At 50.5% G+C, this 26,228-nt stretch overlaps 1 protein-coding gene across 2 annotated transcripts in view; it reads left to right on the top strand.

Moving 5' to 3' along the window:
• The window catches only part of ryr3 (ryanodine receptor 3), a 73,113-nt gene that overhangs the window by 24,374 nt on the left and 22,511 nt on the right, over positions 1-26,228 (top strand). For both annotated transcript variants that reach the window (XM_067241184.1, XM_067241183.1), the window contains exons 16-54: positions 460-593; positions 1,038-1,279; positions 2,204-2,396; positions 2,732-2,948; positions 3,149-3,253; positions 4,875-4,978; positions 5,577-5,660; positions 5,995-6,154; positions 6,315-6,459; positions 6,612-6,817; positions 6,939-7,113; positions 7,980-8,188; positions 8,442-8,605; positions 8,744-8,792; positions 8,981-9,141; positions 9,664-9,820; positions 10,829-10,915; positions 11,079-11,305; positions 11,699-11,911; positions 12,027-12,633; positions 12,753-12,953; positions 14,404-14,506; positions 14,678-14,809; positions 17,013-17,286; positions 17,467-17,581; positions 18,422-18,554; positions 20,241-20,344; positions 20,518-20,653; positions 20,771-20,954; positions 21,080-21,182; positions 21,489-21,609; positions 22,378-22,547; positions 22,926-23,146; positions 23,779-23,869; positions 24,080-24,220; positions 25,127-25,290; positions 25,533-25,611; positions 25,734-25,823; positions 26,050-26,163. In XM_067241184.1, the coding sequence (XP_067097285.1) occupies positions 460-593; positions 1,038-1,279; positions 2,204-2,396; positions 2,732-2,948; positions 3,149-3,253; positions 4,875-4,978; positions 5,577-5,660; positions 5,995-6,154; positions 6,315-6,459; positions 6,612-6,817; positions 6,939-7,113; positions 7,980-8,188; positions 8,442-8,605; positions 8,744-8,792; positions 8,981-9,141; positions 9,664-9,820; positions 10,829-10,915; positions 11,079-11,305; positions 11,699-11,911; positions 12,027-12,633; positions 12,753-12,953; positions 14,404-14,506; positions 14,678-14,809; positions 17,013-17,286; positions 17,467-17,581; positions 18,422-18,554; positions 20,241-20,344; positions 20,518-20,653; positions 20,771-20,954; positions 21,080-21,182; positions 21,489-21,609; positions 22,378-22,547; positions 22,926-23,146; positions 23,779-23,869; positions 24,080-24,220; positions 25,127-25,290; positions 25,533-25,611; positions 25,734-25,823; positions 26,050-26,163 (6,315 nt within the window). The remainder of the gene's footprint in view (positions 1-459; positions 594-1,037; positions 1,280-2,203; positions 2,397-2,731; positions 2,949-3,148; positions 3,254-4,874; positions 4,979-5,576; positions 5,661-5,994; positions 6,155-6,314; positions 6,460-6,611; positions 6,818-6,938; positions 7,114-7,979; positions 8,189-8,441; positions 8,606-8,743; positions 8,793-8,980; positions 9,142-9,663; positions 9,821-10,828; positions 10,916-11,078; positions 11,306-11,698; positions 11,912-12,026; positions 12,634-12,752; positions 12,954-14,403; positions 14,507-14,677; positions 14,810-17,012; positions 17,287-17,466; positions 17,582-18,421; positions 18,555-20,240; positions 20,345-20,517; positions 20,654-20,770; positions 20,955-21,079; positions 21,183-21,488; positions 21,610-22,377; positions 22,548-22,925; positions 23,147-23,778; positions 23,870-24,079; positions 24,221-25,126; positions 25,291-25,532; positions 25,612-25,733; positions 25,824-26,049; positions 26,164-26,228) is intronic.

Below are 26,228 nucleotides of genomic sequence, written 5' to 3'. Positions count from 1 at the left end.
GACTCAGACAATATTTGCTTCTGGGGGCTGGTGGGTCATGCAGGGCCACTCTCGTAAACAGCAGGTGTCGAGCCACGCGCGGGGAGGAATCCTTGGGCCTTGTAAACTGTAGGCCCCGCATGCTGCTGTGTAGCTCCCTGTGCTTGTCTCTTCCTGCTGCTGCTAATGATAATCTCTAGCCTCTCGCTCCTCTCTCTCTCTGATTCTCTCTCGCTCCTCTCTCTTTCTCTCTCTGATTCTCTCTTTCTCCCCCCCTCCATCCCCCTCTTTCTCATTTTAATAATAATAATAATAATACAAATATGAATAATCACTCTCTTGTTTCTCTCTCTCTTTATCTCTCACACATTCTCTTTGTGTCTGGGGGGTATTTATAACAGAAAATAATAGTGTTTTTAACGTGAGAAAGTCTCAATATAGAGCATCAAATGTCTCTCTCTGTCTCTCCGTCTCCAACAGATCTTGGACGTCCTGTGCTCTCTGTGTGTCTGTAACGGGGTGGCAGTGAGAGCCAATCAGAACCTCATCTGTGACCACCTGCTTCCTAAAAGGGACCTGCTCCTCCAAACACGATTGATCAATGACGTCCAGAGGTAACAGTTTTGCTTGTGCCTTGCGCTTTGATATTTGTAATCATAGGGTTAGACGGGAGTCAGGTGGCTGAACGGTTAGAGATTCGGGCTAGTAATCAGAAGGTCGCTGGTTTGATTCCCGGCCGTGTCCAATGACGTTGTGTCCTTGGGCAAGGCACTTCACCCTACTTGCCTCGGGGGAATGTCCCTGTACTTACTGTAAGTCGCTCTGGATAAGAGCGTCTGCTAAATGACTAAATGTAGATCATAACATCGTAAATGTTACGCCGATTCTTAATGTTACGTTCGTTTACGCCCTTTTGATGTTGTTATTGGGGGGGGGGGCGAGAAAAAAAAATACGATTGCTTTCATGCATGTATTATATAACAACCTACATTAGAAAAAAGTGTCTTGTGTTCAGTCTACCTCCAGCTTTCACCTGCACATCTGTTTCCTGTCTGCAGTATGAGGCCTAACATCTTCCTGGGGGTGGCGGAGGGCTCGGCCCAGTATAAGAAGTGGTACTACGAGATGATGATCGACCAGGTGGACCACTTTGTGACCAACGAGCCGACCCACCTGCGTGTGGGATGGGCCAGCACCAAGGGCTACGCCCCCTACCCTGGAGGCGGCGAGGGCTGGGGGGGGAACGGGGTCGGGGATGACCTCTACTCCTACAGCTTTGATGGACTCCACCTCTGGTCAGGTACGGTAGGGTTTGCGGTTCAGATCACCTCACCTGTCTTGTTGAATTTGTCGTGTAAGTGCGTTTGTTTCTGGTTTCTGGGGAGGTTTTGAAAAGATCTGAAGGGCTTTGCCTGGAAACATTTGGGGATGATTGCACACTGAAAGAGAATAGATCATTATAAATACATCACAAATGACTTCCCCAGCAGCCTCACCCTATCAGCCTCCGTCCCCTCACAGCCTTTTTTGTCCTTGTCAGCCCCTCCCCCCCCATGCTCCCCCCCCCTTCCTCACAGTCACATTGCCCTACATTTCTAGACATCCCTTGTGACTTTGAGCAGCCTGCAAAAGCTGTCTATTCTGTCTGCCCTTTACTCCTTCCTCTCTCCTCTGTTTACCCTCTCTCCTCTCCTCTTTCTCTCCTCGTTTCACCCTCTCTCCTCTCCTCTTTCTCTCCTCGTTTCACCCTCTCTCCTCTCCCCTCCTCTCTCTCCTCGTTTCACCCTCTACTCTACTCTCCCCTCCTCTCTCTCTCCTCGTTTCTCTCTCCTCTCCTACTCCCCTCCTCCCTCTCCCCTCTGTTCACCCTCTCTCCTCTCCCCTCCTCTCTCTCTCCTCGTTTCACCCTCTCTCCTCTCTTCTCCCCTCCTCCCTCTCTCCTCTGTTCACCCTCTCTACTATCCTCTCCCCTCCTCTCTCTCTCCTCGTTTCACCCTCTCTACTCTCCTCTCCCCTCCTCTCTCTCTCCTCTGTTCACCCTCTCTACTCTCCTCTCCCCTCCTCCCTTGCCATCTCTCCCCTCCACCCTCTCCCCTTCTCCTCTCTTCCTCTTCTCTCCCCTCCCCCCCTCCCCCCCTTCCCCTATCCCCCCCTTCTCCCCCCTTCCTCCCTCTCCTCCCGTCTCCTCCTCCTCTCCTCTCCTCCTTCCCTCTCCTCCTCCCAGGTCGTATCTACAGGGCTGTGGCCTCCATTAACCAGCACCTGCTGAACTCAGACGATGTAGTGAGCTGCTGTCTGGATCTGGGCGCCCCCAGCATGTCCTTCAGGATCAACGGTCAGCCCGTCCAGGGCATGTTTGAGGACTTCAACACGGACGGCTTCTTCTTCCCCGTGGTCAGCTTCTCTGCGGGGGTCAAGTGAGTGACTGTTGTTGATGGTGTAGTGGCCATTACAGCGGTGTTGGATATTATGGAAATTAATTGAGCTGAAATTAGATTTATGTGGGCTCGCTTTTCACTGCTAATATATATTCATGGAAAAGCATTTTTTATGTTTTACAAAATAGGATACAGACTATTTGACATGTACGGTAAGTAGTTTTAGATTTTCAGTGTAATGATGTTTCAAAGATTAATAAAGGGACTCTGAGAGTCTCATCAAGTGGGCGTACTGCATTTATAGGAGTCACAAAAAGTCTGTAATCACTAAAAGTACTTTGTACCTGATTCTCTTACTTCCTGGTTCCTCCCAGGGTCCGTTTCCTGTTGGGTGGTCGTCATGGAGATTTCAAGTTCCTGCCTCCTGCGGGCTACTCCCCATGCTACGAGGCTCTGCTGCCCAAGGAGAAGATGCGTGTGGAGCCTGTGAAGGAGTACAAGAGGGACCATGAGGGGGTGCGAGACCTGCTGGGCACCACCATGCTCCTCTCCCAGGCCTCCTACATCCCCACGCCTGTGGACACCACACAGGTGAGGACAGCTGGAGACCCCCCCTCTCTCTCTCCCCCCCCCCCCCCCCTCCCTCAATTGGCCGGTTGTCTAAAACGAGAAAACCCAAAAGCTGATTTCCCACCGTTGTTGTGGAGACGGTGTCTGTCCCGACTGATTCTCCTGGCACGTGTTCCTGTGCTGCCTGTCCAGAACCACCTGTCCTGTCTCTCTCCCTGCAGACTGTGCTCCCTCCTCACCTGGACCATGTCCGGGACAAGCTGGCTGAGAACATCCATGAGCTGTGGGGGATGAACAAGATCGAGCTGGGCTGGGCCTATGGCAAGGTGGGCTCAGTTGCTTTACCCAGTAAAGTACACAGTGCTTACGTACCGTACATCATAGAGGTGTTAGTGTACGTTTTTTTTTTGTACTTTATGTTAGGGAGAGATGGTATTTCTGCCTCTTTCTCTGCCCCTCTCTCCACCCCACTCTCTCTCCTTCCCTCCCCCCCCTCTCTCTGGCTCCTCTCTCTCTCCTTCTCTGCCCTTACTCTCTCCCTCCATTTCTCCCTGCCTCCTTTTCTTTCTCTCTCTCTCTCTCTCTCTCTCTCTCTCTCTCTCTCTCTCTCTCTCTCTCTCTCTCTCTCTCTCTCTCTCTCTCTCTCTTTCTATTGCTCCCCCTCCCCCTCTCTCTCGCCCCCTCTCTCCTTCTCTCCATCGCTCACCACTGCGGCCCAGACCAGGCAGTTAGGATGCAGAGCACACACAGCTCTCTGTACTGTAGCTGTTATCACACAATCATTTTCCAGAGAGCCCATCGAAACACAAACGTAACGAGCAGCTCGCCTTCCAAGAGCATGACAGACAAATTAATTACGGGTGTGAGAAGCCATATTACTCAGGGGGCTCAGAGCTTATCATTTATTAAGGACAATATTTAGGGCCCTAAGCTGTTGAGCCATTTAATTTTCTTATAACGAGACCTCATTAGCTCAAAGTGACATTGTGCTAACCTGGGATGAGGTTTAGTTGGTGCAGGTGCCAGCTGCTTGGCAGGGATGTGCTTACATTTATCATCCCTAAGTTCTTGCTCTATGTGTCTTCTGTGTCTCCATTGTAACCTGTAGGTCTACTACTCTGCTTTGTTAAAAACAAACAACCCCTTCGTTGTTTGGTTTTAACAACCCCTTATCTGCGTTTAGACATTCATACACTTAGCTACCGGCTATGCCAGTAGGACTTAGCACACCCAGTATAACTTGGCTTTGGTTTTTACCCCTTAGACAATTTATTCTGGGAAAGATTATCAGCAAAGTTTCTATGGTTCTACATGGTTTGAATAATATTTACATTTAGCAGACACTCTTATCCAGAGCGACTTACAGTAAGTACAGGGACATTCCCCCTGAGGCAAGTAGGGTGAAGTGCCTTGCCCGAGGACACAACGTCATTTGACATGGCCAGGAATCGAACTGGCAACCTTCAGATTACTAGCCCGATTCCTTAACCGCTCAGCCACCTGACTCCCTCATATACATTTCATTAATGCAGAAAATATTTTTTTCAGCCAATACCTGTCTCATCCTAAGCTAAATCACTTAATTTCCCGCCCTGTTTGTGATGGATGTGTTTTCTGAAGGGGCCGTACGTTTTAAGACAGTGATCTATTTCCTGGTGACAGTCGCTGCATTCTAACACACCACTCCTCCTGAGAAACTGAGAAAAAGTGAAAAAGAAAAAAGATGAAAAAATATTCTCTAATCTAATTTAAACATATTAAATAAGAACTTACTTCATTTTCATTATATTTACCTATCACTACACAATTGGAAGTGTACTTAAAATGTGCGGATTTTGTTTATTCACGCACTTACTGACAACATTAATGTAAGCACCTTTTGTACATATACTCTGGGAAATTAGACTTTAAGGACAATATTTTGCTCTTGGGCTACTCTGACTGCAGGTTCGGGATGACAACAAGAGGCAGCACCCGTGCCTGGTGGACTTCACCAAACTGCCAGAGACCGAGCGCAACTACAACCTGCAGATGTCCAGCGAAACTCTGAAGTGAGCCGGAGGTTACCTCCTCACCAGGCACCCTCATTACTCATTCATTACAAGCAGCAGGATCCCTGTCTGGAGATTACACAAGTCCAGTTGAGACTAAAGCAGCATTTCTAATGAGTTCGATTTCTCGAGAGAATCCCACCGAATATTGATTTACGCCGTGGTGAGCCTGTGAGGCCGTGTCAGACTGCATGTTTCTCTTCCACCTTAGGGCTTCTCACTTTCAAAGCCAATTTCATCCACCCGTCTAAATTAATACTTAAAATATCTCTATTACTGTAGAGGCTAGACAGCAGACAGATACACGATGGACACTGGCTGCTGTGTTTTGTGTAATTGTATTGATTTACTGTGATGTGAAGAAGGCTCAGTTCAGAAAGCAGCACTCACATCACATGAACAGTAAAATGACTGGCAGTTTGGTGGAACATGTAGGATTCATGTCATAGTCGAGGCCTGGGCACTGATCCATGACTTAATTTCCCATTCTCCCTCTCCCCCTCTCCTCCTCCCTCCCTTCTCTTTATCTGTCGCTCTCTCTCTCTGTCTCTCTCTCTCTGTCTCTCTCTGTCTTCCTCTCTCCCCCCTCCTCTCTCAGAACCCTGTTGGCACTAGGGTGCCATGTCGCCCAGGTGAACGTCAACGCAGAGGAGGATTTAAAGAAAATCAAACTTCCCAAAGAGTGAGTCTCTTCAGAGTACCTCCATCACTTTAGCCATACATACAGTACCTGAGACATTTCTCTTTTGGGGCTTTTCCGCTGTATGGGTCCGATTCAAATTGCCTTTAATTTTCCATTTTCTTCCATTGTGCAAATTTGGTTGTCTACCTCGTAGCCTATTGCGTCGAAGAAAAATAACATCAGTTTCTTGCGGCGTCGCATCATCTGCAATAAAAAACGAACCTATCGAGTCGAGTTGAGCCGGTAACATGCAGTGTGGAAAAGCACAATTAGTAGTCTGCGTGACACTAGCTAGCTGTTCTAACTACGGCGGTCGCTGTCCTGTTTGTTGCAGCTACGTCATGTCAAACGGTTACAAGCCAACGCCTTTGGAGCTTTCTGAGGTGAAGCTGACAGCCGGCCAGGAGGTTCTGGTAGACAAGCTAGCCGAGAACGCCCACAACGTGTGGGCCAAGGACAGAATCAAACAAGGATGGACCTACGGTATCCAGCAGGTAACCAGTCACCTTCTACCACACCCCTGAATGTACAGTAAAAAAAAAATTCTATAAGAGTGGATGCAACTGCTGTGTTTACAAGAACAATCCCTCGTAATGAAATGGTGGTTATTGAGGTGTGTGAACTGGCCGGTGCTGTGTGGTCTCGTGTCTGCAGGACGTGAAGAGCAGGCGTAACCCTCGCCTGGTGCCCTACGCTCTGCTGGACGAGAGGACAAAGAAGTCCAACAGAGACAGTCTGAGGGAGGCCATCAGAACCATGGTGGGGTACGGGTACGACATCGACCCCCCGGACCAGGAGGGTGAGACACACACAAACTGTACAATACACACAGACAACCACACACTCATACTATATATCCACACAAGGATACTGGCGGGGTACGGGTCAAGTCACCAACCAACATTCACACACACACGCAGTTCATATGTTGATGTTGTGCCCCCCCCCCAGCCTGTCACATGCTGGACCAGTACAGCGTGGAGACGGTCCGCTTCTTCCGCGTGGAGCAGACGTACGCCGTGAAGACGGGGAAGTGGTACTTTGAGTTTGAGGCCCTGACGGGAGGAGACATGCGTGTGGGCTGGGCCCGGCCCGGCTGCAGACCCGACGTGGAGCTGGGCATCGACGACCAGGCATACGTCTTTGACGGATACAGGGTAAACAAGCTCCCGTGTCTTCTTGGGTTTGAATGCCCTGTGAACTGCTGTGAATCACAATCTCTTCTGTTGTAGCTGTGTTGATGGTTCGGGGTTGTAGTAATGTTGGTGGTTCCCTCAGGGTCGTCGCATGCACGCAGGGAGTGGGTTCTTCGGCACGAGCTGGAACCAAGGCGACGTGGTGGGCTGCATGATCAACATGGAGGACAAGTCCATGATCTTCACCCTCAACGGAGAGCTGCTCATCACCAACACGGGCTCCGAGCTCTGCTTCACCGACTTCGAGACAGAGGACGGTATGTTGAAGGGGTGGGGGAATCTTTTGGTACCTCACGATTCGACTTGAATCGATTTTTGGGGTCACCATTAAAAATCGATCAACGATTTTTCTGAGATTTTTTTAAATACATTTTTCTTTTCTAAAAAATAAATTAAAAAAACATCATAAAAAAGGGAATTGATCGGAATCCCTAGTATGTTGGCTTTGGTCAGTTATACACCAGGCTTCTCCTCTAGTATGTTGGCTTTGGTCAGTTATACACCAGGCTTCTCCCCTAGTATGTTGGCTTTGGTCAGTTATACACCAGGCTTCTCCCCTAGTATGTTGGCTTTGGTCAGTTATACACCAGGCTTCTCCCCTAGTATGTTGGCTTTGGTCAGTTATACACCAGGCTTCTCCCCTAGTATGTTGGCTTTGGTCAGTTATACACCAGGCTTCTCCCCTAGTATGTTGGCTTTGGTCAGTTATACACCAGGCTTCTCCCCTAGTATGTTGGCTTTGGTCAGTTATACACCAGGCTTCTCCCCTAGTATGTTGGCTTTGGTCAGTTATACACCAGGCTTCTCCTCTAGTATGTTGGCTTTGGTCAGTTATACACCAGGCTTCTCCCCTAGTATGTTGGCTTTGGTCAGTTATACACCAGGCTTCTCCTCTAGTATGTTGGCTTTGGTCAGTTATACACCAGGCTTGTCCCCCGCCAGACGTCCTGGGGCAGGTGTACTCCGTGACGGTGTATATGCAGAGCTGCCTAACAGAGATAGTCACAGATACATGAAGTGTTAGCTGAGCCTAGGCCCCGATTGTCAGATCTGGGTCATTGCTTCCATACCTGGTGATCTTTGACCTCTAAGATCTCTAACCTGCACCCCCCCCCCCCCTTAGGGTTTATCCCAGTGTGCAGTATGGCCATGGCCCAGATCGGCCGCATGAACCTGGGGAAGGACGCCAGCACCCTCAAGTACTACACTATGTGGGGACTGCAGGAGGGATTCGAACCGTTCGCTGTCAACATGAAGCGCGATGTCACCATGTGGTTCAGCAAGCGCCTGCCCACCTTCGTCAACATCCCCGTGGACCACAACCATATCGAGGTGAGGCCAGCTCTGCAGCTAGCTAGGTCAACCTTCTCCAGGCCTGGAAAGTATTTGGGTTGCCTAATGAACATATTTGAAGGTAAAGTTATGATAAACCTAGATAAACAAAGTCTTACATATAAGGTCAGTCAAATTTGTGACTCTCGAAAAAAAAAAAAAATTTTTTTTAAAAAAAACACGATTCAAATGTGAATCGATTTTTCCTCCCACCCCTACTGGTTTTATTCCCCGTCTGCTTGTGTCCCTCCAGGTGACGAGGATTGACGGGACGGTGGACAGCCCACCGTGTCTCAAGGTGACCCACAAGACGTTTGGGACCCAGAACAGCAACAATGACATGATTTACTGCAGGCTGAGCATGCCCGTGGATTTCCGTGCCATCAATGTGCCACTCGACGAGTCCTTGAAACTCAGGTGTGAAACTGTGCAGTGTTGGTGTGTTGGTGTTCCATATGGAGTGCTTTGAGACACACATAATGAAATATGTGTAGATATTGTTTTGGGGTAAAGTTATCCTCTTACATTGACTGAATTTCCTAAATGTCTACACAGTCAACCTCCAAAAGAAGATGAACCGATTAACTATGGAAGCATCACAAAGGTAAGAGAAATATTTCAACAAATGCCCTGTAATATGTCTGTGTTCATCAAATTGATGCACCTCTGTAAATATGTTCTGTCTGGTTGTATGGTTATATGTTTGGATATGTTTATAGTATCCTGTGTGTGTGTGTGTGTAGATATTTACGGTATCGTTACAGGACTTGTGTGGAATGTTGTTTATTACAGTACTACCACTCGGTGAGAGTGTTTGCCGGCCAGGATCCTGCGTCAGTGTGGGTCGGCTGGGTTACCCCTGACTACCATTACCATAGCAAACACTTCAACCTCAACAAGACCCGCACAGTCACCGTTACCCTGGGAGACGAGAGGGGGAGGGTCCACGAGAGGCGAGTTTCCCTGTTTTGTCCTGATGGATAGCTATTGGCAGCTTTACAACAAACACAACACTGTCATCAAACAGGACATACATTTAAGAGCAGCAGTGAATCATGATCTCAATGGGAAATACTGTTAGACTATTTGATACGTTCGTATTATCTGAATCATCCTTATACTGTTTATTTGTTGCTTTAGACAACAGCATCTGCTAACTAAATGAAATATGTAAACAATGTAAAAAATAAATATGTATACAGGGTTTGACAAAAAGATTTTGGGCCACTTGTCCTTCAGGCAAGTTAGACATATTTTTTACTTGTCCAACACCTGAATGTACTTCTCAAAAACAAAAACATTTGCTAATGAATACAAAAGACAACTATAGACAGATAGCAAATTGATAAATGTTATTTTACAAATGATTGGGCTTGTTTCGTACAAACTTGACTTGAAGTCACTGTGACATTGACATCTTGACAGGCAGACATACATGTGTCATGTCTAAAAGCGCTTGTTCCTCTCCTCTCCAGCGTCCAGAGGAGTAACTGCTACATGGTGTGTGGCGGCGACCTCATCGGCACCTCCGGACGCTCCAGCCAGGACCTGGAGATTGGCTGTCTGATTGAGCTATCAACCGGTTTAGTCTCATTTACAGCCAATGGCGTGGAGCTAGAGACGGTCTACCAGGTACACTTTAACTTGACACATCACCAGACCATCCTACATCCTGTTCCCCCTGCTAACTCTCTTCAGAAGCCATACAAAGTTGGAACTCGCAATGCAGGATCTAGTTTGGAGAATCCAGTGTTGCTAATCGAGATGCAGGCAGACGGGATAAATCAATATGGTCCCCCGAGCTTAGATCAGCCCTCGACTCATCTCAGACATCTTCCACAGCTGGGGGTGGAACTGGTGCGAGTTATCACTAAGAAGGGGGCCCAGACACCTCTCTCTCTCTGTCTCTCTCTGTATCTCTCTCTCTTTCTCTCTCTTTCTCTCTCTTTCTCTCTCTTTCTCTCTCTTTCTCTCTCTTTCTCTCTCTTTCTCTCTGTCTCTCTCTTTCTCTCTGTCTCTCTGCCTCTGCCTCTGAAGTGGATTGGCCTCTTAAAGGATAGTCCCTCTGAGGAAATAGGAGGGCTCTTACCCTGATGAAAAGGTTTTTACTCCTCCCTGCGTCAGAACCCTGGCCCTGCCTCCCTCTGCCTCCCCCTGCCTCCCCCTGCTTCCCCCTGCCTCCCCTTGCCCCCCTGCCTCCCTCTGCCTCCCCCTGCCTCCCCCTGCCTCCCCCTGCCTCCCTCTGCCTTCCCCTGCCTACCCCTGCCTCCCCCTGCCTCCCTCTGCCTCCCCCTGCTTGGCATTGATGCACAAGCTGAGAGGCATCAGAGAGGCATTTAAAACCCCTCACAATCCATTCTGTCTGACTGCAGACCGGACCTCGTAGCACCCTGACTGCTGTCATTTGCTCAGAGCCACATGGACAGGGAGATGTGCTGGCTGTCTCGGTGCCTGAGCTGCATAGAGAGTGATGATTGATTGGTCGATTTTGAAGACACGTGTCTGGCCTGCTGCCCCTCTGAGAAATCACCAACTTTCTCTAGCAGCTCTCTCACCGCAAACTCTTTTTATTGACCAGGTAATGTTTGTAGAGTCGGCGGCAGGGCTGGCGTTGTTGACGTTGTGTGTTTCTGTGTCCAGGTGGAGCCGAACAGCAAGCTCTTCCCAGCAGTGTTTGTCCGACCCACCAGTGCCAACCTCTTCCAGTTTGAGTTCGTCAAGATCAAGGTTCGTTGTTTAACCACTCCTCATCTATTTGCAGTGCTGATACAACAAAAACAAGTTATGTACCATCCTACCAAAGGGTGACTGTCCCAATCGGCGCAGCTTAACCGAGCGAGTTCACGATGACCTCATCTGAGCTGTGCCCCGTGCCTCTGTCTGTGTCCAGGACGCCATGCCCCTGTCGTCGGCCATCTTTAAGAGCGAGCTGAGGAACCCGGTGCCCCAGTGCCCCCCTCGGCTGGACATCCAGACCATCGTGGCGGTGCTGTGGAGCCGCATGCCCAACACCTTCCTCACAGTGGACACGGCCCGGGTCAGCGAGCGACACGGCTGGGTGGTCCAGTGTCTGGAGCCCCTGCAGATGCTGGCCGTCCACATCCCTGAGGAGAACAGGTGTGTGTGCGTGGGTGTGTGCGTGTGCAGGGGTACTGTCCACATCCCTGAGGAGAACAGGTGTGTGTGCGTGTGTGCGTGTGCAGGGGTACTGTCCACATCCCTGAGGAGAACAGGTGTGTGTGCGTGTGTGCGTGTGCAGGGGTACTGTCCACATCCCTGAGGAGAACAGGTGTGTGTGTGTGTGTGCGTGTGCAGGGGTACTGTCCACATCCCAGAGCAGAACAGACTCCCAACTTGTCCATTCTATATCTCTCTCTCTTCCCCTCTCTCTCTCTTCCCCTCTCTCTCTCTCTCTCTCTCTCTCTCTCTCTCTCTCTCTCTCTCTCTCTCTCTCTCTCTCTCTCTCTCTCTCTCTCTCTCTCTCTCTCTCTCTCTCTCTCTCTCTCTCAGATGTCTGGATATTATGGAGCTGTCTGAGCTGGAGGACCTGAGGACCTTCCACCACCACACCCTGAAGCTGTACTGTGCCCTCTGCGCCCTGGGCAACACCCGCGTGGCACACGCCCTCTGCAGCCACCTGGACCAATCACAGCTCCTCTACACCATCGACAACCAATACCTGTCTGGCATGCTGCGAGAAGGCTTCTATGACGTGCTCATCAGGTGAGTGTTACATGACACACCGGAGATGTGATGACGATGACGATGATGATGATGATGATGATGATGACGACGAGACAGTACAACAGTAACCTATCCCATCTCTGCTCGTCTGCAGCATCCACCTGGAGACGGCCAAGGACTCGCGCCTCATGATGAACAACGAGTTCATCATCCCCGTCACGGACGAGACCCGCTCCATCAAGCTCTTCCCGGACGAGTCCAAGCGTCACTCCCTCCCCGGCGTGGGCCTCAGCACCTCCCTCAAACCCCAGCTGAACTTCACCCCGCCCTGCTTCATCACCATCAAGCGCCAGCAGCTCCTGCACAGCCCCCAGATCCCGCTGGGCGCACTGAAGGAGAAGGCCATCAGCATGCTGACGGAGGCCGTGCAGGGCGGGGGCCCCCATATCAGAGACCCTGTGGGGGGCAGCGTGGAGTACCAGTTCGTCCCCATCCTGAAGCTCATCGGGACCCTGCTGATCATGGGGGTCCTGACCAGCGAGGAGGTGGGCCGCATCCTCCTGCTGATAGACCCCATGGTGTTCGGGGAGCCGGCGGAGGAGGAGGCGGCGGCGGAGGAGGGGGCCGCGGGCGGGGAGAAGGAGGAGGTGAGCAGTAACGAGGAGAAGGCCGTGGAGGCGGGGGAGGAGGAGGTGAAGGAGGCCAAGCCGCCCATGAACGGACTGCTGGGGAAGACGCTGCCAGAGTCGGTGAAACGACAGGTGGGGAGAGAGAGAGAGAAACACACATTCACACGCTCACACATGAATAGTACACACACACACACACGTGTATACACACACACAGACCCACCTCACACATGTGACCTCTGCTTGTGCAGATGTGCGACCTGCTGCACTACTTCTGCGACTGTGAGCTGAAGCAGCGGATCGAGGCCATCGTCTCCTTCTCCGACCACTTCGTCTCCAAGCTTCAGTTCAACCAGAAGTTCCGCTACAACGAGCTGATGCTGGCCCTCAACATGTCGGCCGCCGTCACCGCCAAGAAGACCAAGGAGTTCCGCTCGCCTCCTCAGGAACAGGTGAGGTGCACGCTGGGACACGGGGCTCGTCTGTGGGGCTCGTCTCGATTGCCCTCTCCGGGGGCAGAACCTGAGCTCCTCTGACTCACGCAAACCACCACCACCTCTCATACACACCGCTTGTAAAATAGAAGTAAAAGGTCCAGGTCAGTTTCTTCACATAAATAAAAATATACTAATAATAAAATTAAAAAAATAGCAATTCGTGGGTGGGCGTTGTTCATACTGAGGAGTCCTAGTATGAAAACACCCCATCGTCACGGTAAGGTGGTGTACTGTATGCACCCTAAAGAAGCACGATCCTGTGGACTTTCAAAATAAGCGATGCAAACAACAGCAGTCCCTGGAATAAACAAGATCCAAAGCTCCTGACTAGTGTGATCTCCCAAAATACCAGGGTTCTGTGAGAGTGTGAGGCCCTCTGGTGCACTCCTAAATCACATGGTCAGACAGATGCCTGTGGCGTCTTTTCACCCCTCTGACCAAAATATCCCTCTGAGCAGGTTCTCTTTCTCACAGCATATGTTGGACTAATCTCTTGCAAACACCCTCCCCCCCCTCCCCCTGGTTGCCCCCAGGGTCAACCCTGTCCTCTCTGATTCACCCTCAGTCCTTACTGGGTGCTGGTTGGTCCGCAGTAACGCTGCTGACCTTAGGAAACCTTCACATATATGGAAGTATACATGAGTATTTACACTGGATGCTTTGTTCGTACAGCAGCTTGATGCAGGGCAGAGAGCTTGATGCAGGGCATCGACAGAGAACAGGAAGTGCAGCATCCTCTTCCTCTTCTCAGAGATCAGCGCTGCCCTGCGCTGCCCTGCGCTGCCCTGCGCTGCCTGGCCCTGGTGTACTCCCACAACATTTCTCCCCAAACCCCTGCATTTCATCAGTCTTCCTCAAGAAGAGCACTCAGAATCGGGCTGCAGTGGGCTGCTTATTTGCCCAGCCGGAACACGTGTACACTCATGGAACAGTCCACTTTCACGCTCAGCCCAGTTTCATGCTCAGTCTGCATCAGTGTTCATCCACACCGTGTTTGGTAAAGCCTCCAGCCTGTTGGTGGTGAGCTATCTCCTCCTAAAACAGCATCTTAATAACAGTCCCAAGGGAGGGAAATGGAAGTATCCAGAACACCCTCATCTTCAGTGATCAAACACGCGCTATCTGAGCAGCACACGGGTGAACCCTCCAGCACCACAGACATCTAAAGTGGATCTGCTGGTGGGGGCAACGCAGAATAATGATGCTGCCAAGCCCAAAGGCCTCAGCTGTCGTTTTTGATTCTCTCATGTACTCGCTCTCACTCTCTGTCTCTCCATCACACACACTTACTCTCACTCTTTCTTTCTGTGTCTCTGTCTAATTTAAGATCTCTCTCCTTCCCATCCATCTCCTTACCCTCCCTTCCTCCTCCCCGTCCATCTAACCACCTCCCTCTCTCCCTCAGATTAACATCCTGTTGAACTTCAGTGCTGGGGAGGACTGCCCCTGTCCTGAGGACATCCAAGAAGAACTCTCCTCCTTCCACAACGAGCTGCGTCTGCACTGCGGTACACACACACACACCCACACACCATACACACACGCTACACGCACGCACACTCCCTGCCTCCACCCATACCTACTCCCACAGCACATGTCTGCTTGGCCTCTGAAAAATAACATTGTTGTGTGTGTACTTGTATGTATGTATGTGTGTGTTTGTGTCTGTGTGTGTGCAGGCATCCCGATGGAGGAGGAAGAGGAGGAGCAGGACACGTCTATCAAGGGCCGCCTGCTGGCACTGCTCTACAAGATCAAAGGCCGGCCTCAGAAGGCAGAGGAGGATCACCCAGAGGAGGAAGCCCCTCCCAGTACGACTCACGCTCGCGCCACTGGCTGATAACCCAGCCAATCACAATCATGCATTTACAATCACAATACTGCTCTAGCTACAGGTGTTATACAATACTGCTCTAGCTACAGGTGTTATACAATACTGCTCTAGCTACAGGCATTACACAATACTGCTCTAGCTACAGGTGTTATACAATACTGCTCTAGCTACAGGCGTTACACAATACTGCTCTAGCTACAGGCATTACACAATACTGCTCTAGCTACAGGTGTTATACAATACTGCTCTAGCTACAGGCGTTACACAATACTGCTCTAGCTACAGGCGTTACACAACACTGCTGTAGCTACAGGTATAGTCCTCCTCAGTGAATGGATACTCGTTAACTCACAGATGGGGCAGTGAGCTAGAGACGTCTCACATCACCCAGCCAATGCTGCGGTGGATGTCAAAGCAGATCTTGACCCGTACGTTAAAGTTCCCCAATAAAAACACTCCAGGAACCCCAGGATGTTATCTAACGTGCGCAGACCTTGTTTCCTCATCTTACAAGTTTAGTATTCAGTATTGACTTGCTAGCGGACCAAAACCAAGTGACGAGCCCACAGGGGAGAGCATTAATGTACCCACATCTGCTGATGGTGAAGGAACAGATTGGCCAGTTTTCCCTGAGGTCGCTGTTTGTTCTCCAACTTCAGTGTTTGAAAGGCAATTAAAAGTTACATGTACTCTGTACCCCACACTGGGACGATCTATCGGTCCGCTCTTAAACGGAAATTAAAAGCGTCTGATACCTACTCAGGAAGAGTCGCTAATGGGAAACACTTCACATTCTGATCAGGCACCTGCTCCGCTGCCTAATGAGGACCTTTACGGGAAGTTGGAGATGAGAATGAAGGAGTCCTGCCCCACTAGGTAGTCTGTCTGTTAGACCAGAGAGAGGCCTGGCTGATGTGTCTGTAGAGAGTTCCGCAACAGGCAGCTATTATTTACTGCAGAGGAGGAGGAGAAGGAGGAAAAACAACTGAACGCAGCCATGATGGAGTCTGTCCACTGCTCGTAAATCTACAAAGCGCAAGCTCACACACACACACACACACACACACACACACACACACACACACACACACTACAGTACACGCACATAAGTACAAACGTGCATTCAAGCTAAACTCTTGTATGTATGCATATACCCACATACATACACACACACACACACACACACACACACAGTAATGAGAATGTATTATAGTTTGAATTTGACATATTTAATAGAGCTACCCTTTAAATATGCTACACTTAAGAGGGATGGATTGTAATACGTAATAGCACTAGTATAACTGTAATCTAATGCCACATAATGTCTCCTAGTCCATCTTAGTCTCTGTAAATGTATTGTGTGTGTGTTTGTGCGTGTCTGTGCTGTTTGTAGTGTGTTTAGGAGCTCAAGGGATCTCAATGGCTTGTGTTGTATATGTCAACTTTGACATGTGAGATCAAATTAAATCACACTATAAGCTACGACTACATAAGCAATAAACGGGTCACAGTGTGTGAGAGAGTGTGTGTGTGTGAAGGTGTGTGTGTGTGTGTGAGAGAGAACGTGTGTGTATTGATTTTTCCTGAGGACGTACTGTAATATAAAAACCACAAACTGCTTAGTCAGATGACCGCAAACACAATACCATCACTCTCCTGGCCCTGGAGGCAAAACACCATCTCTTTTCCCTTGTCACACGTGTCCCGGTAAATTCACTTACCATGTTAAGATATTGTCTTTTTCATTCCAGGGGATAGAGGCAACAGGTGCAGTTATACCTCTTGTCAGACAAAAGGTGTAACTTGTTAGATTTGCTTCCCAAAAAACATGTCTGTTGAAGGGTTCTGCTCCATTCCGTTGTGCTTGCGGCCGTCGCTATCACGGACAGATGGTTTATCGATCGTGTTTGTGGTCGTTCATCACTAGCCGACTGCAGGTCTACTGGCGTGCACGCAGAACTGTGCAATACAACCAAATAGAAAAGAATAGAAGAGAATGCAGTAGAACACCTGGAATGAAAGCAGCCCAACCCTCTTGCATGACTTTTCACCAGTCTTAAGCCCCTCGCTACAACAAGCAACATCACTAACCTCGCTAGTCGCAAAACCATGCGGACTCCATGCGGATGCAACGCAAAACCTTGAACCTTGTGTGTGTGTGTGTGTGTGTGTGTGTGCAGCCAACCTGAAGGAGCTGATCTCCCAGACCATGGCCAGCTGGGCGCAGGAGTGCATGATCCAGGACCCGCAGCTGGTCAGGAAGATGTTCAGCCTGCTACGGCGCCAGTACGACGGCATCGGGGAGCTGCTCCGAGCGCTCAGGAAGAGCTACACCATCTCTGCGGCGTCCATCCAGGACGCCATCAACCTGCTGGCGTCCCTGGGCCAGATCCGCTCTCTACTGTCCGTGCGCATGGGCAAGGTGGAGGAGAAGCTGATGATCGACGGGCTGGGGTGAGAGAGAACGTTTTGGCGTGTAGCGTTCAGTTCAGCCGGAGCATATTTTTTTCCAAGAAGTGCCAAGTTTATTTAGCTTTTGTAACAATCACAGTTACATTGGAATTCTGTTCATCTATGTTCATATATTATGTTCAAGCAGCACCCTAACCTGATGTTAATCTTGGTTGTTCGTAGGGACATCATGAACAACAAGGTGTTTTACCAGCACCCTAATCTGATGCGCGTGCTGGGCATGCATGAGACCGTCATGGAGGTGATGGTCAATGTCCTGGGAGGAGACAAGTCTCAGGTATGTAGACACTTAAGCACACGGGAGAATTTGAACCCGCAATCTCTTAGTCTGTGAAATTCTATACCACTGAGTTAGACCCAGGTATGAGTTTTGGAAGGCTGGCGTTTCCAGTATCTAATGAATCCTTTATTTATAGGACATCTGGGGGGGAAAAGTGGGCAGCAGAAAAAAATGCTTATTAGCCTTTATTATTGTGCCATATGGCCCTGTTTATGAGGGGGCGCGGTGAGTGATTAGGGAAAGAGGTGTGTGTGTGTGTACGAGGGGTAAGGAGAGGGCAGGAGGTGGTAAGGGAGAACTGGGGGGGGGGGGGGGGGGGGGGGGAGGGGGGGGCAAGGGCTCCCATGCCAGGCCTTTTTGGGCTATCCTCTGAGAGGAGGGTGTGATTTAGCGCCAGTCTCCGTGCCAACCATGAACAAGACCCATGACGGGGGCAACCCCAGCCAGACTGACGGACAGACCGCAGGCCTTCCAGCCTGTAGCAATCTCACCACGTAGTCAGTTACACAAATTCCTGCCCTGTTGGCTGCTATCCGATCTGTCCGGTTCTCCTTACAGGGCCTGGTAGAAGCTCTGTCAGCATGGACTGTATGTGTGTAAGAGTCAGCTTTTCTGTCCTTACCGAGTGACTAGTAATATTTACAGTCACGGGTTCTTACGTCAGAATATCTCATGATGTTGCTCAACTTAAGATGCCATTTTAGCTTAACATCCTAATAGTTTCACCGGTGGGCCATCCGCCGTGCGGTCCCTCAGCGCCGCTTTGAACCTGCCGCTCAAACGCAGTGAACAAACGCAGGTGAAACCTGACTGTGGTCTCTCCTCCGCCCTCCGCAGGAAATCACGTTCCCCAAGATGGTGGCCAGCTGCTGTCGCTTCCTGTGCTACTTCTGTCGGATCAGCCGTCAGAACCAGAAGGCCATGTTCGACCACCTCAGCTACCTGCTGGAGAACAGCAGCGTCGGCCTGGGTGGGTCACAGAGATGTGATGGAGGCGTCACGGGTCACTGCTCACCAGGGTCTTGGCTAAGTCGGGTCAGATCCAGGATAGTTGTGTTTCAGTTGCAGGTCATCAACCACCCATGTTAGGGATTTATTGTTTCCAGAACAATAGAGAGAGAGAGAGACAGAGAGAGAGACAGAGAGAGACACAGAGAGAGAGACAGAGAGAGACACAGAGAGAGAGACAGAGAGAGACACAGAGAGAGAGACACAGAGAGAGAGACACAGAGAGAGAGAGACACAGAGAGAGAGACACAGAGAGACACAGAGACAGAGAGAGAGGGAACTGTGAAAGGAGGGAAGTTAAAGCTGAAGGAGAGGAGGGTGGACAGACTGGAGGATGACACACACAACCCCTCTCTGTGGTGGGAGGGGATGAAGGAGAGACCAAGAGAGGGAGATTCTGATTTTCTTTTAGAATTCAGGGCATGGAACGATGAGTCACTGGGATTAGGACTGTGAGGCACAGCAGAGTGAACAAGGAGATTTCCCACACACAGCACACCTCGCTCACCCACAGCACACCTCGCTCACCCACACCCACAGCACACCTCGCTCACCCACACCACACCTTGCTCACCCACACCACACCTCGCTCACCCACACCACACATCGCTCACCCACACCCACACCACACCTCGCTCACCCACACCACACATCGCTCACCCACACCCACACCACACCTCGCTCACCCACACCACACCTCGCTTACCCACACCCACACCACACCTCGCTCACCCACACCCACACCACACCTCGCTCACCCACACCACACCTCGCTCACCCACACCCACACCACACCTCGCTCACCCACAGCACACCTCGCTCACCCACACCCACAGCACACCTCGCTCACCCACAGCACACCTCGCTTACCCACACCCACACCACACCTCGCTCACCCACACCCACACCACACCTCGCTCGCCCACACCACACCTCGCTCACCCACACCCACACCACACCTCGCTCACCCACAGCACACCTCGCTCACCCACACCCACAGCACACCTCGCTCACCCACAGCACACCTCGCTCACCCACACCCACAGCACACCTCGCTCACCCACACCCACAGCACACCTCGCTCACCCACACCCACAGCACACCTCGCTCACCCACAACATACCTCCCACCCAGGACCCACAGACAGGGGACCCACATATAATGAAACCTAGGCCCTACCAATGCCAGACCTATATCCTCTCCTGATCAGCCCCGATGTTGCGCTGCTGCAGATTTAACATAGTCAAACTATGCCGTGTCAGCGTGCAGATGTTGGCCCGACTTTTTCATTAGGTTAATGCTCGCCTCCTGCATACTTTTACCCATCGACTCCCATGTCTGATAGAGAGGGACTGGATCGATGATCCTGGATCTGGAAGTGAATCAGGATTGATCCCCGGGTCCGTGGATGTTGGCAGGATGGTTTAGGAGGGTGTAATTCCTGGAGAGAGACTGCCATCTGCTGGGAGCAGGGGAAAACTGGGTAAAGGAATTGTGACTAAATGTTAATCTGATGATTGTGTGTGTGTGTGTGTGGTGTGTGTGTGTGTGGTGTGTGTGTGTGTGTGTGGTGTGTGTGTGTGGTGTGTGTGTGTGGTGTGTGTGTGTGTGGTGTGTGTGTGTGGTGTGTGTGTGTGTGGGCTTGCAGCTTCTCCCGCCATGAGAGGCTCCACTCCTCTGGACGTGGCTGCGTCCTCAGTGATGGACAACAACGGCCTGGCCCTGGAACTGGAGGAGCCCGACCTGGAGAAGGTAGGAAGGTCACACCCCGCTTCAGCACCACGCCACCTGGTGGACACTCCAGGAACAAGCTAGCTAGAGGGTGCTCTCAAGCCATGGCAAGGCTGGGGGAGGATTTATAACAGTAGTGTGTATGTGCGTATCGTACGTGTGTATGTTGTGTGTGTGTGTGTGTGTGTGTGTAGGTGGTGATGTACCTGGCAGGCTGTGGGCTGCAGAGCTGTGCCATGCTGGTTGCTAAGGGCTACCCTGACATCGGCTGGAACCCTATAGAAGGAGAGCGTTATCTGTCCTTCCTGCGGTTCGCTGTCTTCTCCAACGGTAGGCCTGGGTGCAGGGGCTTCTGAAGAGCCAGTACGACAAGGTTACATTCACATTTGGTTCATCTAGAAGGGTTTGAGTTAGGGCAGGTTGTTGATTTATGACGTGTGCGTCTAGGGGAGAGTGTTGAGGAGAACTCTAACGTGGTGGTGAAGCTGCTGATTCGTCGGCCAGAGTGTTTTGGCCCCGCCCTTAGAGGAGAGGGAGGTAACGGCCTATTGGCTGCCATGCAGGAAGCCATCACCATCTCTGAGGACCCAGCCCTGGACCTTCCCAGCGCTGACTCAGGACTCACCTCTGGGTAATCCCCCCCCCCATATACATATGTATATGATACATATACATATAATAAATGACAGTGAGACACCAAGGAAGCCAGTCAGCCATGTCTTTCTAACTGTACCTTCATCCCTGTCTCCTCCCCAGGCCGGGTGAGGAGGAGGAGGAGGTGGCTCACATGGGCAATGCCATCATGTCCTTCTACTCTGCTCTGATTGACCTGCTGGGACGCTGCGCCCCAGAGATGCATGTGAGTCCACATCTCTCTTTCCTCTCTCTCCCTCTCTCGTCCTCTCTCTCTCTCCTTCCCTCTTCCTCCCTCTCTCTCTCTCTCTCTCTCTCTCTCTCTCTCTCTCTCTCTCTCTCTCTCTCTCTCTCTCTCTCTCTCTCTCTCTCTCTCTCTCTCTGTCTCTCTTCCTCTCTCTCTCTCTCTCTCTCTCTCTCTCTCTCTCTCTCTCTCTCTCTCTCTCTCCTTCCCTCTGTCTCTCTCTCTCTCTCTCTCTCTCTGTCTCTTACTGTCTCGTTCTCACTCACTCCGTGTCTCTCCCACTCCCAGCTCATCAACAAGGGGAAAGGGGAGGCCCTGCGTATCCGGGCCATCCTGCGCTCCCTGGTGCCCACCTCCGACCTGGTGGGGGTCATCAGCATTCCCCTCAAGATGCCCGTGGTCAACAAAGGTGTGGACTGCCTCTGCTGGCCGGCAGGCAGGCTGGAGAACCAGCCCTCAGTAGACCCACATACGACTGCTTATCCACCCAGTGTGAAACAGTGTAGAGAGGGCTGGGTAAATTATATTGATAGATTCTTCTGCAAGTCATCCTTGGGCAGAGATGCTTGATGTGTTTAAGCTTAAAGGAGCTAAATCACGGTGGTTGCGCAGTTTGCTCACAGCTTGTGACCTCGTAAAGTAGATTTCTGCTCATTATTATTTCTATGTTACCATAGAAGAAGAAAAAACACTTCAGCCTTGGATAAGGTCTTTCCTGTTTTATTTTCTGCCTAATGTAGAAATGTTTGTTTAGATATAAACTCAACTAGACATATTGTCAGTGGAGTGACTCCCAAAATGATCAAATATGAACTTTTCAGGATCCATTCCAAATCCAATTAAGCTTTCTGGTTTGATTTTCCTCTTGACATACTTTAATGAGAAAACTCACATTACTTTACATGAGAGAACTTAATAGACTTTTTAGAACACACACCCCCTGTAATCTATTGCTTAAAATTAATCCTTTAAGAAATCAGACTTCTGAACGTAATAACATTTTCCTGGTTTGAGATGGTCCTTCCAGATGGTCCTTTTTCATGCTCTGTTTCTTTCTGTCCACATACCTCACTCTGTGGACTTTGAGAAAGTGCTGGTGATGGTTATGCTAAACTTTGAAGAAGGAATTAAATCGAATTTCCAGTGAGTTAGTATCTTCTTCTCCTCCTCCTGTCAGATGGTACAGTGACAGAACCAGACATGTCGGCCAGCTTCTGCCCGGACCACAAGGCCCCCATGGTTCTGTTCCTGGACCGTGTGTACGGCATCGAGGACCAGGGCTTCCTGCTGCACCTGCTGGAGGTGGGCTTCCTGCCAGACCTCAGGGCGTCTGCCTCGCTGGACACGGTGAGTGACCGGGAGAGACTCCTCAGCTGCAGACAGCACAACGCCACGCTGTCATAACGCTTTCACAACGCTGTCACAATGCTGTCATAACGCTGTCATAACGCTGTCATAACGCCGTCATAACGCCGTCATAACGGTGCTTCAGACACTGCCCTGCACATGACGTCAAATTAGGTTTGACATTTTCTGAATTGTCTTATTCATTTGATCATTTTCTTATTTAGTTTATGTAATTTTTCACATCATTATTGGGTTCTTCGATCAAAGAGCTCCTAAACTCCTCCCAACACATACATGTCCCCGTACACGTCCAGCGCATGACCCACGTTCCCTCAGCCGCCCTGACGCCGCCCCGCTGTTCTTCCCTCCGTCCACCAGGAGGTGCTGAGCACCACGGAGACCGCCCTGGCCATGAACCGCTACATCGGCACGGCCATGCTTCCCCTGCTGACCAGGTGTGCGTCCCTGTTCGCCGGCACGGAGCACTTTGCGACGCTGGTGGACTCCACCCTGCACACCATCTACCGGCTGTCCAAGGGCCGCTCACTCACCAAGGCACAGCGAGACTCCATCGAGGAGTGTCTGCTGGCCATCTGCTCGTAAGTCCTGACGCTCCGGGCTCTTCCCTCTGATTGGACCGAGCAAGTGACCTGTCGTCATGCGTCATGTGCGGGAGGACGACCTTGGATCTACCGCTCACTCTCTCGTGCCCTTGGCATGCAATACATTTTTCCAGGATCTGTGTGTGTACTCACAGTACCTGTGTGTGTGTGTATTAACAATACCAGTGACTGTGTGTACTAACAGTACCAGTAAGTGTGTGTGTACTTACTGTACCAGTGTGTGTGCTAACAGTACCAGTGTGTGTGCTAACAGTACCAGTGTGTGTACTTACTGTACCAGTGTGTGTGCTAACAGTACCAGTGTGTGTACTTACTGTACCAGTGTGTGTACTAACAGTACCAGTGTGTGTGCTAACAGTACCAGTGTGTGTACTTACTGTACCAGTGTGTGTGCTAACAGTACCAGTGTGTGTACTTACTGTACCAGTGTGTGTACTAACAGTACCAGTGTGTGTGCTAACAGTACCAGTGTGTGTACTAACAGTACCAGTGTGTGTACTTACTGTACCAGTGTGTGTACTAACAGTACCAGTGTGTTTACTAACAGTACCAGTGTGTGTACTAACAGTACCAGTGTGTGTACTAACAGTAGCAGCTCTGCTCCCCAGACACCTGAGGCCCTCCATGATGCAGCAGCTGTTGAGACGTCTGGTGTTTGACGTGCCCTTACTTACCGAGTACTGCCAGATGCCCATCAGGGTGAGACACCAAACACGCTGCGTCTTCCTCCTTAAGATGATTCTGTCACTGTCATCAGACGCTGGTAGTTATGTGTGACAGGAAAAGGCAGGAGAGAGACAGAAGGAAAGGTGTGCAGAAATGGTCCCAGGTCAGATTCAAACCTGGGCCGCTGCGGTGAGGGTTGGGAAAGGCAGCACATCCTAACTGGTGTTGTTGCTGTGTGTGCAGCTGCTGACCAACCACTACGAGCAGAGCTGGAAGTACTACTGCCTGCCCTCGGGGCTGGGCAGCTACGGCATGGCCTCCGAGGAGGAGCTGCTGCTCACCAAGAAGCTCTTCTGGGGAATCTTCGACTCTCTCTCTCAGAAGGTACTGCCTTGAGTTAGATCAGTCTGAGTTGAGTTGAATTTAATAGAGGTGAGTGGCTTGATTGAGTTGAGTTTAAGTTTAATTTGGAGTCTAGTTTGGTCCTTGTGTGTGTGCAGTATGTATGGTCTCCTCCCTGGTCGGTCTTGGGTCAGTTTGTTTGTCAGTGTTCCTGAGATTTTTTGAAAGAAAACTCATGTGGTTATTTTGATGATTTGAGGGTCGACCTGCTCTACCTCATCCCTGTCAGTATCTGTTAGTTCCTCTCTGTCCCAGAGTGCTCTCCTACAGGGAGAGGCTCTTGCAGCGGTTGTAATGAGAGAAACGTGAAGGCATGGTGAAAGGCCTGGGAACATCATCACTGAGGCGAAACTGAGAGATGAATCTTTTATCAGTCTGTGACAGATCATTGCTTTTTGCAGAGTGTTTCTTCTTTCTCTCTCTCACTGCTGTTGCTCTTTCTCTCTCACGCCCTCACACGCTAACTCTCTATTTCTCTCACTCACTCACTCTCTTACTTTCTCTCTCTCTCTCTCTCTCTCTCTCTCTCTCTCTCTCTCTCTCTCTCTCTCCTGTCTCTCTCTCTCTCTCTGTCTCTCTTTCTGTATGTCTCTCTCTGTCTCTCTCTCTGTGTCTTTCTGTGTTTCTCTGTCTGTCTGTCTCTCTCTCTCTCTCTCTCTCTCTCTCTCTCTCTCTCTCTCTCTCTCTCTCTCTCTCTCTGGGTGAAAAGAGGACAAATATACAGTATATTTAAAAATGAAAAAGAAAAGAGATGAAAAGACTAAAGGCAGGAGAACGATTCCTAAGAACAGAGAGAGAGCGATCTCCCAGGCTACCTGAGTTCTCCCTCCCCTCCCTCCCCTCTCCTGAGTGCGTCTGTCCCCCTCTGTGTCCGTCCGTCCTCTGCAGAAGTACGACTCTGAGCTCTTTAAGATGGCCATGTCGTGCCTGAGTGCCATCAGTGGTGCCCTGCCCCCAGACTACGTGGACGCCAGCCCAGGAGCCACCCTGGTCAAGCAGGCGTCGGTAGACGCTCAGGGCAACTTCGACCCCAAGACCGTCAACACTGCCAAGTGAGTGGCCAGGCCTGTTTAGTCTGGCCAGGAATGCTGGGGCGGGAATCATGACCAGATTAGGAATGTGTAGGCCTCTGCCTTGGGGTGTAAGAGCAGTCTGCAGGTCTCTGCTCCACCGTTTATTACCGTCATTTCTGTTGAAGAAGTAGGGACAAACATCACGTGTTAAATAGCATTCAGGGGTTGAGTCTCTGATGTCATAACAGTATAATAATAATAATCATCCTGTTTGTGTCCAGCATCTCTCTCCCAGAGAAGCTAGAGTACATCGCCAACAAATACGCAGAGCATTCTCACGACAAGTGGGCTTCGGAGAAGGTTGGTGTTTCATGTCCTTAATGTGACGTCTCGAAATCTTATCATGTCAAACGTGGAACCCACTGTACACAGCAGCCTGTTCCTGGGACGAACTGGATGAACTGTGTGTGTTGTGTTGTCAGCTGACGGCAGGATGGAAGCTGGGGGAGGCTCTGGACGAGGAGGCCAAAACGCATCCTCTGCTGAAGCCTTACAAAGCTCTGAATGAGAAGGTACTTTACTCCACAGCTGCAGAAGCAGGGGTGCCTGCTGTCCAGTTCCACGGCACTGCACATGTCCAGTACCACGGCACTAAACAGGACAGGAATAACAAGAGCTTCAGCTGGCTCATTATCGTTGACAGCTGTCATCAATCAATGTTTTTCTGTGTGTGTGTGCTTGTCTGTGTGTGCTTGTTTGTCTGTGTGTGCGATTGTGTGCTTGTCTGTTTGTGTGCAGGAGAGAGAGGTGTACCGCTGGCCAGTGAAGGAGTCTCTGAAGAGCATGCTGGCTCTGGGCTGGAGCCTGGAGAGCAGCAGGGAGGTGGAGAAGAAGACCTCAGAAACAGCTGCAGTAAGGACACACTCTGGCTTCACTCTGCATTCACTGCTTATCATATCGACTGGGCTGGAGATGCT

This window comes from Osmerus mordax, chromosome 8 (assembly GCF_038355195.1).
Source record: "Osmerus mordax isolate fOsmMor3 chromosome 8, fOsmMor3.pri, whole genome shotgun sequence".
In the NCBI taxonomy this organism is placed as follows: Eukaryota; Metazoa; Chordata; class Actinopteri; order Osmeriformes; family Osmeridae; genus Osmerus; species Osmerus mordax.
Note: the sequence above shows the minus strand (reverse complement) of the source record. Positions and strands in the feature narration are given on the sequence as shown.